At 32.4% G+C, this 15,800-nt stretch overlaps 1 protein-coding gene across 1 annotated transcript; it reads right to left on the minus strand.

The window, feature by feature from the left end:
• Positions 1-537: 537 nt before the first annotated feature.
• Positions 538-1,935, minus strand: LOC149157867 (protein PLANT CADMIUM RESISTANCE 7-like). Its single transcript, XM_089437672.1, has 4 exons — positions 1,598-1,935; positions 1,293-1,364; positions 902-1,114; positions 538-801 (listed from the first exon to the last, which is right to left on the minus strand). The coding sequence occupies exons 1-4, from the start codon at positions 1,842-1,844 to the stop codon at positions 710-712; spliced, it is 624 nt and encodes a 207-aa protein (XP_089293798.1). The 5' UTR covers positions 1,845-1,935; the 3' UTR covers positions 538-709.
• Between the last annotated feature and the right edge of the window lie 13,865 nt (positions 1,936-15,800).

The raw sequence follows: 15,800 nt of genomic DNA on the forward strand, positions 1-15,800 counted from the left end.
AATCTCAGTACAATTCCAATGTCCAAGAAGTTTTTTAAGACGTTGAATCATTTATGTATTCAAAAATGTATTTTAAACAACAAAAAATAATAATCTTGATTGAGATTGTATCACCCTATTAAATGAAAGAATCATTTTATGTATAAACTAGACTATACCCTAGACTAATATAACATTCAGCAATAAACTATTCAAAACCCTTAACCCAATAAATATTTATTCTTTTCTAAAAAAATATCTATCGCCCAACAATAAACCTAATAAATCTTACCCTTTACCAGAAAGCAAGATTAAAATTGCAATAAATTATTAAGAAGCTTTTAAACTTTTACAATTTTTTTCCATTTCTTGCTAGCAAAAAGAAATCTGCTAAAAACCATTACAACAAAATACATAAAACTACCCCACTTATAATATCACTTACAAAAAATTATATCAAAATAAAGAAAATAATAATCATTCGACTCAACCAACTTTAAAAAAACTAATTAATCCTTAGCCTTTATAAATGGTATAAATTATCTCCGCAAAATCCCATTTCCACACATTTACCCTGTTCCTTATAAATTATTCGAAATATTAAAGCAGGTAAGTCAGATATTAATAACTGAATTATATAATTTCGGATACATAATAAGCACCACATCCCGCTGGATAGATGGGATATTATCATTTACTTCTTGTAGTTTGACCGATTAGATATCATTAACTATTTGTCCATAGCTTGACTCAGAGGAGGCGCTGTGGCAATCCTTGCCTGGGATACTGATTGATTCTGCTTTTCCAGATTTCCCACCCATCCTGCGTATCCAGATCCATATTTACAACATAAGAAACAATAAAACCAAGTCCCATCTACAGTTATCCCATGAAGTATGGAAATAAATAGAAGATGACGTACCGAGAGAGGGATCAAAGCCTCTGCTTTTGAGTTCTCTGTATTCCTGGCACAGAGCACAACACTCGCAAAAGAAATGAACAAGGCAGTCTCCACAAGGCTTCTCTTCCAAATTGAATTTGGAGCGGAGTCGCTTTCTGTAAAAACACGAATAACAGCAGGCGCAGCCCGTAAAATGGAGTAACAAAGCGTACAGAGTTCCACTAACACCGCAAGCTGCAATGGAAGAAGATAATATGAAAATATGGAGGAGAAGAAAAATAGCCCGACTGCTATTTTTTAGTGTTAATAAAATCATGAATGGGATGATAACACATTCTTCCCAATCTAAATGAAGATTCATCTTCAAAATAATATCAATTTAAATTAATAGCAGAAGAAATGAATTACTTACATGTAGAACCACTATCAACTATCTCGGCAATCTGCCCGAATGTTATGCAGGGACACCAACATGTGAGACAACCTACAATAATTATCCAGTTAATAATGGGGGTTATATTATTAAATATATATATTTTTAATAGAAGAAATTGTGTTTGGAGTAATTAATCGCATACATAATTTTGTTAGAGATGGAATCATATACTAAACTTTCCCACTTAGCTATTAAACCATATATACTAAATACTTACTATTCAATAAATCATAAAACAACTCTACAAAATTGAGTGTGGCGAGAAATGAAAATATACGTACAACTGCTACAATCATCACCGCAGCCACAGAGTCCAGCGGTCCATGCGGAGGGATGTCCCAGCCGCTGCTGCTGCTGCTGAGGAATTTGAGGCATTTGAGGGTAATTATTAGTATTATTGTACGCATCGTAAGCCGGAACACCAACAGCTGCTGCAGGTTGCGGGTACCCATGAATTGGGTGGGAAGGATTCTGATAATTATGAGACCCACCTGCATGCTTAGGCTGTCCATCAACGGAGGGATACATTCTTCCCTTCTTTTCTGAATTGAGTTGAGTTGCAGGGAAAAGTTAGTCAACGCTAACCTACTCTTCTTCTGCCCCATATCGCTTATGCCTCAGGGTTTTTAAATAATGGCATTCCGTGTTCGATACGAGTAAGGAGAGAAATTATTTGACTGAGGTTCAATTATTGGCTCACTGACGTTGAAGTTTCACGCGGAGGAGGGCGCTCAATTTGACTGAAATTAGGGAAGTAAACTGACGTTGAAGTTTCACGCGGAGGAGGGCGCTCAATTTGACTGAAATTAGGGAAGTAAGCCGGGGGTCGACTTTTACGGAAAAAATTGTCCGTCGCTGTCTGGTTCATTCGCTCATTAAATACGGATTTAAAAAAAAATTCCTTTCAAGTCAAACTTCTTTGTTAAAGATAATAAAAAGAAATTACCTTGCACGTCAACATCTTATGTTTTGTTTAAGTAATTGAAACGGTTGAAATCATTTAAACTTAAGATAATCTAAATCTTATGTTTTGTTTAAGTAATTGAAACGGTTGAAATTATTTAAACTTTTTTGCTTTGCAACTCCATATTCTTACATTCTTTGTTAAGATAATCTAAATGTCGTCTCTTTTTTCCCTTCAAATAATTGAAACTAGAATTAGAGTTGCAACGACTAAACGGTGACGAAAGGAGCGTTAAAGTCCAACCATTTAGATTATTTTACGAATTCTTTTAAAAAATTTATGGTTTAAACTATGTTTTCAAACTTACAAATAAATTTAACATTTTTAAATTCATGAAACATTTAAATTTATAAATTTCATAATTCAGATTTATTATTCTAAATTTTTCCACAAAATCTACCAAAATATATAATTAAAAAACAAAAATAATAACAATATTTAAATTACTTAAATCTAAATATTTTTAATAAAAATAATTAACATAAAAATAAAAATCGTAAAACTAAATAAAATTAAAACTACAAACATTTAACAAATGCTTTATATTTGAAATTTCTACCTTACCTTAAAAGAAGCCTCATTGAGTGGCTCTAAGGAAACCATATAGCCAATGTACGACAAATATAATAATAACGGTTGAACATCTTGGCCAGGATATATTGGTTGACCCCATTAATGGGTCAATGGCCCACGATATATTGGTTGATCCCGGCCCAGACTTTCATCATAACAAGATCACATAGTTACCTCAGTGGGGCAAGTCTCATGATAAGGCATGGAAATTTAATCTCCCCTTTCCTCTTTGATTTTTAGTTATTGATTTCAATTTTGTAAATTTTTATTGTAGTTATATTCACACCATATAAATAATTATCTTCATATAACTATAATTATCATTGATCATCATACTTTAAAGTAACTTCTATATATAATTTATTTTAAAAATATCATATAAATAATAAAGATATCAACTTTCACCGTCAACTATATAATCAATTATAATACACTCTTCCAGACCATTTATTAAATAAAAAGACTATATTAAAAAATTGATAGTAAACATATTCTTGACTTCTGACCCAATTTTTGTACCATCAATAAATAAATAAAACCGAAAAAATTTCACATGGTGTACTTCTTCTGGATTTCAATTACGTGTACTCTATGTGAACCTACTACGATGTTTATGTTTGGTAGATTGTCCCATCCCTTCTGTAAATGAAAAAGAAATTAATGGCATCAAACCGACCAAACCTGCTCCTTCTCGGAAACATCGATTCCGATCAGTTTCCACAAAAAAGCAAACTCACCAAATCTATGACCTTGGAATACTATCAATATAAAATGGAAATGAGGTTTTTCTTAGGTTTAAGTTGATTTAGGTTGGAGTCACTCTAAATTTAAAATTGATTCGTTTAATTATGAGTATTGTTATCATGATTGTGTAAGAATTTGTACAACTTTTTTATAAAATCATCTCTATACTTAACGATTCCGATCGGTTTCCACGAAAAAGCTAACTCTATGACTTTGTAATACTTTTCGTACAGAATGAAGGTGACCTTTTTTTTAAGGTTTAAGTTTTGATTAAGGTGGAGTCTTTTAAAACTAGGTTTGTTTTTTAGGTCCAAGTAAACCTGGGTTGTAGTCACTAATGCAAATTCAAAATCGATTCGTTGAATTATGAGCGTAATTATAATTTATTTTATAAAATGGTTTTTATTTTTGATAATTGATTTCTATTTTCAATATGTTATTCTAAAATTTATATTTAAAATTTAATAAATAATTTTATACAAATTATTCATAAATAGTAAAATAAAAATTAAATAAAAAATTAGTAATAATCATAATAATAAATATTAAATTGAGATAAATTTAAATAAAAGAGGGATATATTAATCACAAGATTAGTTTAAGTTAAAAATATTTATTACTATCTAAAAGTCACACTCAAAGGTGTAAAGGTGTTCTGCATGTCTCAAATGTGTGAAGGTGTTCTGGGTGTTAAAGAATATAAAAGTTATTGACATTTTTGTGGGAGATAAAAAAATGGGGCATAGGTCATTGCCTATTGAGACTTTTCATTGAATTTGATAGAGTAGGTTGATTAATAAATATTAAATTGAGATAAATTTAAATAAAAGAAGGATATATTAATCACAAGCTTAGTTTAAGTTAAAAATATTTATTACTATCTAAAAGTCACACTCAAAAGTGGGAAGGTGTTTTGCATGTCTCAAACGTGTGAAGGGCTCAAAGATGTGTCTCAAAGATGTGAAGGTCTCAAAGATGTGGAGGTGTTCTGCATGTCTCAAAGTGTGAATGTTTTTTTGCATCTTAAAGAATATAAGAGTTATTGACATTTTTGTGTGAGATAAAAAAATGGGGCATTGTTCCTTGTCTATTGAGACTTTTCATTGCATTTGATAAAGTAAATTGATAAATCATTGAATTTGATAAAGTAGGTTGATTTATCAATTGAGATGTTTATTTTTTTCTCCTTTATTTTTTCATATTTATAAATTTTAAGTGCTTAAGTCATTTCTATAGACAAAAGTGAATAGAAGGGATTTGAACCTTAAACATTCTCCTATAGAAGATTTTATTTTCATGGCCATAGCTAATTGACCTACTCGGTGGAGTTTATCAATCTAGACTTTTAGTTAATTTGGATGATTTAAATTAATTTAAAATTAAGTGAAATTTATAAAAATATTTTTCACCATATATGAAATTAAAATCTGATTATTTTAACATTTTAATTGGGCATTAATTTTATTATGCAATTTTTTTATCACATTTGATGTTTTGAAAAAAAAAAACCAATAGAATTAATCTAGTTTCACATTAAAAAATTTAAAGTATTGTAATTATTATTGTTATTTAAAGTTAAATTTCTATTGATAAATATAAAAAAACAATGCAACTTCAAAGCCAAAATTGAACTTTTCAAACTATATTGTTTACAAGCTATCTAGTTCTTATGAACCCTTATACAAAACCTAAATTTATCATAGAAACAAGTTCCATATAAAACATACAAGCTCAAAGTTAAGATAAACATATAGCAATTAAGAGGAGAGTGATGATTCCATTTGGCTACTTCCTTGATGTTGATGTGACAAATAGGGCCCGCTCTAATACGGGTAAGGTTTCTCTCGTAATTGGATTTGTTTAGGCAACATCATAGTTGTAAGTGTGACTTTTTAGAGTTTTTGATTGATTTGTAGACTGAATTAGATGGAAAAATTTGTAGTGAAATATTGATTTGTGTTGTTTACATTGATTTATTAACTATATATATAGATTCAACACCCTGAAAAACTATTGAGACACTTCGATTATGCAGAATTCACAAGGTCAAACTTTTAATTTCAGTAAATCTCTATCAAATTGTAAAAAATTAGATCGAAAAATTCATCCATTTTTTATTCAAAAAATCACAATTAAAACAAGTCAATAATTTTATCCATCACAATATAGCATTCTAGAAAAACCTTTTCAAAAAACATTTCAAGTTTCCCATATAAATCAATTGTGTGAAATATTGATTCCGTTTTTCGTGCGAGTGCCAAATATAGCACAAAACTAATATCGCGTGCCACCTAGAAAGCCTCACCCCCAACGACCTCTTACATGCTATCGTGTCATGCCAATTGTAGGAAGGAATAAAGGTGAAGGATCGAGAGACCAGTCTACTAACGGTATGAGGAACTGTAGCTATGAAATTTCAGACGCCAACCTAAAAGCCTATCTCTTCTTTACCCAGGCCAATGCTTCGTGCGTTAAACAACAAAGATAATGGAAAGGTGAATAGAAATTGGCAACTAGGATGTCTTCAAAAAAAAAGTTCACTGCCAAGAAAAATTATCACATGAAGGCCAAAATATCGGGAATAGAGCAGAGTGAATGAAAATAGCAAAGTTTGGAGAACGACACGTGATTGACACCTTCCAATAAAATAAAATAGGGTGGGTAATAAAAATAATATAGGATGGATAGTAAAAATACGAGTGATTCAAAACAGTTGAATGAGATTGACACCTTCCAATAAAATAGGGTGGACAATAAAATTAAAATAGGGTGTTCCCTAAAAATTATATAGGGTGGGTGAAACTTAATCCTTATATTTTATGAGGTTTTAGTAATAATGTAAATATAAATAATATAAATGTAGGAAAGAGTGTACTTTTATAATGAATTTGATTATGGTTTAACAATATGAAATTTAGAAAATTTAATTAAATTTTCAAAAATATAATTTATTTATAATTATATTAAATTTTAGTTTTTATAATAGTAATATATTATATTTCTTCCATATATTTTTATTAGTGCATATGACTTTAAGTATGGGGTTTACGCAGTGTATTATATTAAATATCATTTTGGGATTCAACTGCATTAAGTAAGTCATTCACGTATTTAGAAAATTTAATTAAATTTTCAAAAATATAATTTTATTTATAATTATATTAAATTTTAGTTTTTATAATAGTAATATATTATATTTCATCCATATATTTTTATTAGTGCATATGACTTTAACTATGGGGGTTTACGCAGTGCATTATATTAGATATCATTTTGGGATTCAACTGCGTTAAGTAAGTCATTCACCTATATTTCTGGCCTCTTAACCAGGACTTCTCGGGAGGTCACCCATCCCAAATGGCCTCTGGCTCAAGCGTGCTTAACTGTGGAGTTGTCCCCACAATCAAGCCCACTTAGCTTGCAAATGGGGTAGCAAGCTAAGTGGGCTTGATTGTGGGGAAAACTCCACAGTTAAGCACGCTTGAGCCAGAGGCGATCTAGGATGGGTGACCTCCCATGAAGTCCTGGTTACCGAAGTGATGATTGATGCTATGTGATTCATTTCACAAGTTTCAATCTCACTTCTTCACCCTTGTGAGCATCACCCGATACAATGAGTGCTAAGTGAACTATTCAAACATCATGAGAAATTAGTTAGTTAAGACTACCTCTCTTGGAAATGATCATACATGAATGATTTAACACAGTTGAATCCCAAAATGATATTAGTACATATGAAATTTAGAAAATTTAATTAAATTTTCAAAAATATAACTTTATTTATAATTATATTAAATTTTAGTTTTTATAATAGTAATATATTATATTTCATTCATATATTTTTATTAGTGCATATGTTGAGTAACTAAATGATGTAATTTTTTAACAATTTTTTTTAGAATGGTATAAAACATGTTTTTGTGTAAGATTGTTTTTAAACTTTATAATGTTATTTTTATATTTTTTTAAAAATTATGGTAGTGATTATATTTTTGAAATTATAAAGTTTTATATTAGTGTGGGGTTTTAACATAACTAGCATTTGCACCTTATGTTGTAAAGGAAACGCGGTAAGGCATAGAGTGGTAAGGCATAGAGTGGGGAAGAATAGCGACATGAGAATGGAAATTGTTGAAAGCAAGGGTGGATGATAATGTGTATTCTGAAAATGGATATTTTGTTATGGTCAACCTAATGCATTCATTAATTAGATGACAACCAAAAAGTTTTGGGCCCAGGCTGAACCAACACGAATCTTTTCTACAAAACTTAAATTGCCTAAATGATTCCTCAATCAATGGAAATAACCGTTTCCCTCCTCAGATACTTAAAATACATCGTAGGAGACCAATTTTTCAAGTAACTTAGTATAACTAGCAATTGCCCCAAAAGGTGCAAAGAGAGGCCGATAGAAATGTTAAATTGAAAGAATTGTATTTTGGTTCAAAATAATAAATATTATAATAATTCAATCATTCAAACTAAACCTAGTCAATAAATTTCCCAAAATAAAATAAATCCTTAGTCAAAATTATACAAATTATCATTCAAGCCAAACCTAGTCAATAAATTGCCCAAAATAAAATAAATCCTTAATCAAAATTATACAAATTATTATTCTTCATTTCTCTCAATTATTTATATAATAAAATCCAATCAATCATTAAAAATTAGGCACATCAGGGCAGGCCAGTCCGCTTTGCCCACAATAAAACTCACTGGGCTTTCAGACCCATAGGTTGAGATTGAGCCCCCGCTTTGCCCACAATGAAACTCACTGGGCTTTCAGACCCATAGGTTGAGATTGCGCCCCAGCCTGTTGCTACTGGTTTTGCTGGTAATTCAAAGGTCTTCGAATAACATGATGTGTGGCTCAGGATGATGAATGGCATAGTGCACCCATCCACGAGACTGCTGAACTCCAATGGCTCGCCATTCGTTCTGGACCAAAAAGAATATCAATTTGGTTAAAATTATTAATATGTTTATAATAATAAAAATAAAAAATAAAACAAGCAAACAGATTATCGCATTAAAAATGACATTTGAAAACAAATTAGGTGCTGATTACCACATTGGGAAGTTGGCAAAACAGATGCATTTGCATTAAAAATAGCATTTGAAAACAAATTAGGCGCCGATTACCACATTGGGAAGTTGGCAAAACAGATCATTTGCATTAAAAATAGCATTTGTGAACAAAAATGCGGTGCTTACTTCATTGAGAAGTCGGATCTTGGGAAGCAATTTGGTAGTTTCCGGAGGGAGAACCACATGTCTAGATGACACAGAACGCTCAATCATCAAAATAATCCATTTGGGTGAAATAAAACCCTAATTACAGATATTCAACTCACCACCTAGACAGCCAGCAATCAACCATACCCACACTCAAAGATAAAACTATAAATATCTCAAAGCAACTTTGATATGCATTATCTCAAAGAAACTTTGATATGCATCTGATTGTAACTGACCAAAAGCAGTTATCGGGCATTTATTTAATATATGTCCAAACTTCTAGGAAATGATTTGCAATGTAAGAACAACATGGGCACATCGTCTCCTTCTCTACATTTATTTAATTCCTGGTCTGCAAAGTAGACTGAATACCAATACCTGGAGAAGAGATATTCCCATCAAGGTTAGGCAGAGGAATTTGCATAGAAGACAATTTACCACCAGAAGTGGAAACATCCTGCTCTGTTGCTTGATCCTCGGGGTTCTTCCGCTTTCGATCATTTATTCCTATATTACATCATAATTGCAATAAAAAGGATCTTAGTCCACATTAATAAACTGAACAACTTTTTTGTAGCCAACACTTGAATCTACAGGTATAGACATTTGCAGAATTTGTTGCATGGGACACTGTAAAATACACTGAATACCAGTACCTGGAGAAGAGATATTCCCATCAAGGTTAGGCAGAGGAATTTGCATTTGGTTGAAATTCTTTCTCTGACTCAGAATTCGAACAAATGCACCGAGACTTAATAATATATTTTTTCTTGCTCATAAAATTGCAAGTCTTGCTGCCATGAAAAAAAATGAGGGTTATGTCAAAATGTTTAAGTATCTTTTGTTCCAAAATCAAGTTTTTCACTTTGTCTCCTTGCACATTATAGTGTGAGCCTTCAAGGTTAATCCTTGGGCACAGAACACCTAACACCTCCTTCAAAGATCCAGGATTAACATGCATTCTCACGAATCATTATAATCTTTACTCATGGTTTCTCATGCAAAGGTGGGAACTCTATTTGTTTTAAAATGGTTTAAACTCCACTTTTATTCATACGATGAACACTATCATATTTTAGTCAAAGAAATATGTATTTTTCCTTGCCAAATATTTAGTGAGGGGTTACTTAATTTTGAAGTCAGTTTTTCATTCATTAAAATTTTAATTAAAATTAATAAGGGTTTGTTACATGATTTTTATTAGTAAAACCCTAAAATCGTGAATATCTAACCTAACCCTCATCCATGGGAGCCTTTGAGACTTCGTTGTCCTGGGAAAAAAACTATGTGACGCCATCGGTGTGCAAGGATTGGTCTTCTTTGCCATACGTGCCTTGGGCAATACGCTCCTCCATGTCATTACAATGAGGTCCATATTACATAAACAATTAGTATACGTGGCCTCTGTCAAGGATGTATGTGCTCCTTGTCTCTGTGAAAAGGAGCAGAAGCTGCTTAGCAAATTCAATCATGCATTTTCATACTTTTAGCCACCTTTTTTCAAATGAATATATATTTTTTTTCTTTTTCTTCGTTTGCGGACAATTAGCGTGAACAAACATTACTGCAATTTCAAACATTTTAATCTCTAAAAAACGCATTGAGATATCATTTCTTTATCAAGGCAAACATTTATGTCACATGATTTTTATAGTGTGCATAACATACCCATTTATTTTGGCAATGTTTTTACTTTTTTTAAGATAGAAAAGATTCAAAACATGTACCTGAGAAAAATTCTATTTCTTGCTTTGTCTCTGCAAAATTATATATATAAGTCAAACTTGATTCTTCCAGCCTCTGAGGCATATTTATATATCTAGATATTTGCACCTCTGGAAAATTTTAAGAGAGTTTTGAGTTATTTTTTTTTCATTGTTTGTGTTTGAATTAATTTTGTCAATCTTCCAATGCAACTCCCTTCAAGCAGGTCTAAAAACAAAGGCTTGTCCAACAAAGAATGAAAAGCTCAAAATTGGATGCAGGGTCTGCCTGGCTTAAGGCCTACTCTACGACTAAGAATACATGTTAATTCATGACAGGCATCACTAACATGATTTGATAGTGTTGATAAACTCACTAGGCTTTCAGACCCATAGGTTGAGATTGAGCCCCAGCGTGTTGCTGCTGGTTTTGCTGGTAATTCAAAGGTCTTCTGAATAACATGATGTGTGGCTCAGGACGATGAATGGCATAGTGCACCCATCCACGAGACTGCTAAACTCCAATGGCTTGCCATTCGTTCTGGACCAAAAAGAATACCAATTTGGTTAAAATTATTAATATGTTTATAATAATAAAAATAAAAAATAAAACAAACAAACAGATTATCACATTAAAAATGGCATTTGAAAACAAATTAGGTGCTGATTACCACATTGGGAAGTTGGAAAAACAGATGCATTTGCATTAAAAATGGCATTTGAAAACAAATTAGGTGCTGATTACCACATTGGGAAGTTGGCAAAACAGATGCATTTGCATTAAAAATAGCATTTGAGAACAAAAATGCGGTGCATACTTCATTGACAAATTGGTTCTTGGGAAGCAATTTGGTAGTTTCTGGAGGGAGAACCACATGTCTGGAGATGACACATAACTCCCAATCATCAAAATAATCCATTTGGGTGAAATAAAACCCTAATTACAGATATTCAACTCACCACCTAGACAGCCAGCAATCAAGCATACCCACACTCAAAGATAAAACTATAAATATCTCAAAGAAACTTTGATATGCGTTATCTCAAAGAAACTTTGATATGCATCTAATTGTAACTGACCAAAAGAAGTTATCGGGCATTTATTTAATATATGTCCAAACTTCTAGGAAATGATTTGCAATGTAAGAACAACGTGGACACATGGTCTCCTTCTCTGCATTTATTTAATTACCTGGCATTCTAACTAAAGGGACCTACATAAATTCATCCTTCAATCTAGACATCAAGAGGTTGTCTTGGGTGGAGGGCCATGATGACAGAGAATTTCGAATACATCTTATAAGGATATTTTGAAGTTAACAGATATGATTGCGGGATTGGAATGGTCGTCGATCCTTCAGCTTGGCAAAAGAAAATTTGTTAATAAATTCCAGATATCATGGGCAACGATTCCTTAAATTTATTAAGATATTTGACATTACGTCCTTTTATATACTGACTGTGAGGTTCTTATTTTCACTAGACAGAAATCAAGCAGGTATAAAAACAAAGGCTTTTCCAACAAAGAATGAAAAGCTCAAAATTGGATGCAGGGTCTGCCCTGGCTTAAGGCCTATTCTACGACTAAGAATACATGTTAATTCATGACAGGCATCACTAACACGGTTTGATAGTGTTGATAAACACACTGGGCTTTCAGACCCATAGGTTGAGATTGAGCCCCAACGTGTTGCTGCTGGTTTTGCTGGTAATTCAAAGATCTTCTGAATAACATGATGTGTGGCTCAGGACAATGAATGGCATAGTGCACCCATCCACGAGACTGCTGAACTCCAATGGCTCGTCATTTTTTTTGGACCAAAAAGAATATCAATTTGGTTAAAATTATTAATATGTTTATAATAATAAAAATAAAAAATAAAACAAACAAACAGATTATCGCATTAAAAATGGCATTTGAAAACAAATTAGGTGCTGATTACCACATTGGGAAGTTGGAAAAACAGATGCATTTGCATTAAAAATGGCATTTGAAAACAAATTAGGTGCTGATTACCACATTGGGAAGTTGGCAAAACAGACGCATTTGCATTAAAAATAGCATTTGAGAACAAAAATGCGGTGCTTATTTCATTGAGAAGTCGGTTCTTGGGAAGCAATATGCATCTGATTGTAACTGACCAAAAGCAGTTATCGGGCATTTATTTAATATATGTCCAAATTTCCAGGAAATGATTTGCAATGTAACAACAAAGTGGACCCATCGTCTCCTTCTCTGCATTTATTTAATTATCTGGCATTCTAATTTTAAAGGGACCTACATAAATTCATGGAAAACCTTCAATCTAGACATCAATAGGTTGAATGAATAATTTTTTTCCTTTTTCTTCGTTTGCGGACAATTAGTGTGAACAAACATTACTACAATTTCAAACATTTTAATCTCTAAAAAGCGCATTGAGACATCATTTCTTTATCCAGGGCAAACATTTATGTCTCATGATTTTTATAGTGTGCATAACATACCCATTTATTTTGGCAATGTTTTTACTTTTTTTAAAATAGAAAAGATTCAAAACATGTACTTGAGCAAAATTCTATTTCTTGCTTTGTCTCTGCAAAATTATATATATAAGTCAAACTCGATTCTTCCAGCCTCTGAGGCATTCTTTATATATCCAGATATTTGCACCTTTGGAAAATTTTAAGAGAGTTTTGAGTTATTTGTTTTTCATTGTTTGTGTTTGAATTAATTTTGTCAATCTTCCAATGCAACTCCCTTCAAGCATGTCTAAAAACAAAGGCTTGTCCAACAAAGAAAGAAAAGCTCAAAATTGGATGCAGGGTCTGCCCCTGACTTAAGGCCTATTCTACGACTAAGAATACATGTTAATTCATGACAGGCATCACTAACACGGTTTGATAGTATTGATAAACTCACTGGGCTTTCAGACCCATAGGTTGAGATTGAGCCCCAGCCCGTTGTTGCTGGTTTTGCTGGTAATTCAAAGGTTTTCTAAATAACATGATGTGTGGCTCAGGACGATGAATGGCATAGTGCACCCATCCACGAGACTGCTGAACTCCATGGCTCGCCATTCGTTCTGGACCAAAAACAATATCAATTTGGTTAAAATTATTAATATGTTTATAATAATAAAAATAAAAAATAAAACAAACAAACAGATTATCTCATTAAAAATGGCATTTGAAAACAAATTAGGTGCTGATTACCACATTGGGAAGTTGGCAAAACAGATGCATTTGCATTAAAAATGGCATTTGAAAACAAATTAGGTGTTGATTACCACATTGGGAAGTTGGCAAAACAGATGCATTTGCATTAAAAATAGCATTTGAGAACAAAAATGCGGTGCTTAATTCATTGAGAAGTCGGTTCTTGGGAAGCAATTTGGCAGTTTCCTGAGGGAGAACCACATGTCTGGAGATGACACATAATGCCCAATCATCAAAATAATCCATTTGGGTGAAATAAAACCCTAATTACAGATATTCAACTCACCACCTAGATAGCTAGCAATCAAGCATACCCACACTCAAAGATAAAACTATAAATATCTCAAAGAAACTTTGATATGCATTATCTCAAAGAAACTTTGATATGCATCTAATTGTAACTGACCAAAAGTAGTTATTTGGCATTTATTTAATATATGTCCAAACTTCCAGGAAATTATTTGCAATGTAAGAACAACGTGGACACATCGTCTCCTTCTCTGCATTTATTTAATTACCTAGCCCGCAAGGTAGACTGAATACTAGTACCTGGAGAAGAGATATTCCCATCAAGGTTAGGCAGAGGAATTTGCATAGAAGACTATTTACCACCAGAAGTGGAAACATCCTGCTCTGTTGGTTGATGCTCGGGGCTCTTCCGCTTTTGATCATTTGTTCCTATATTACATCATAATTGCAATAAAAAGGATCTTAGTCCACATTAATAAACTGAACAACTTTTCTGCAGCCAACACATGAATCTACAGGTCTAGACATTTGCAGAATTTGTTGCATGGGACGCTGTAAAATATACTGAATACCAGTACCTGGAGAAGAGATATTCCCATCAAGGTTAGGCAGAGGAATTTGCATTTGGTCTGAAATTCTTTCTCTGACTCAGAATTCGAACAAATGCACCGAGACTTAATAATATATTTTTTCTTGCTCATAAAATTGCAAGTCTAGCTGCATGAAAAAAAATGAGGGTTATGTCAAAATGTTTAAGTATCTTTTGTTCCAGAATCAAGTTTTTCACTTTGTCTCCTTGCACATTATAGTGTGAGCCTTCCAGGTTAATCCTTGGGCACAGAACACCTAACACCTCCTTCAAAGATCCAAGATTAACATGCATTCTCACGAATCATTATAATCTTTACTCATGGTTTCTCATGCAAAGGTGGGAACTCTATTTGTTTTAAAATGGTTTAAACTCCACTTTTATTCATATGATGAGCACTATCATATTTTAGTCAAAGAAATATGTATTTTTCCTTGCCAAATATTTAGTGAGGGGTTACTTAATTTTGAAGTCAGTTTTTCATTCATTAAAATTTTAATTAAAATTAATAAGGGATTGTTACATGATTTTTATTAGTAAAACCCTAAAATCGTGAATATCTAACCTAACCCTCATCAATGGGAGCCTTTGAGACTGCTTTGTCCTGGGAAAAAAACTATGTGACGCCATCGGTATGCAAGGATTGGTCTTCTTTGCCATACGTGCCTTGGGCAATACGCTCCTCCATGTCATTACAATGAGGTCCATATTACATAAACAATTAGTATACGTGGCCTCTATCAAGGATGTATGTGCTCCCTGTCTCTGTGAAAAGGAGCAGAAGCTTCTTAGCAAATTCAATCATGCATTTTCATACTTTCAGTCACCTTTTTTTGAATGAATATTTTTTTTTTCTTTTTCTTCGTTTGCGGACAATTAGTGTGAACAAACAATACTGCAATTTCAAACATTTTAATCTTTAAAAAACACATTGAGATATCATTTCTTTATCTAGGGCAAACATTTATGTCTCATGATTTTTATAGTGTGCATAACATACCCATTTATTTTGGCAATGTTTTTACTTTTTTTAAGATAGAAAAGATTCAAAACATGTACCTGAGCAAAATTTTATTTCTTGCTCTGTCATTGCAAAATTTTATATATAAGTCAAACTCGATTCTTCAGCCTCGAGGCATTCTTTATATATCCAGATATTTGCACCTTTGGAAAATTTTAAGAGAGTTTTGAGTTATTTGTTTTCCATTGTTTGTGTTTGAATT

This window comes from Pinus tabuliformis, chromosome 5_2, assembly GCF_031772625.1.
Source record: "Pinus tabuliformis cultivar Carrire ecotype Pingquan chromosome 5_2, CPIR1, whole genome shotgun sequence".
NCBI classification, from domain to species: domain Eukaryota; kingdom Viridiplantae; phylum Streptophyta; class Pinopsida; order Pinales; family Pinaceae; genus Pinus; species Pinus tabuliformis.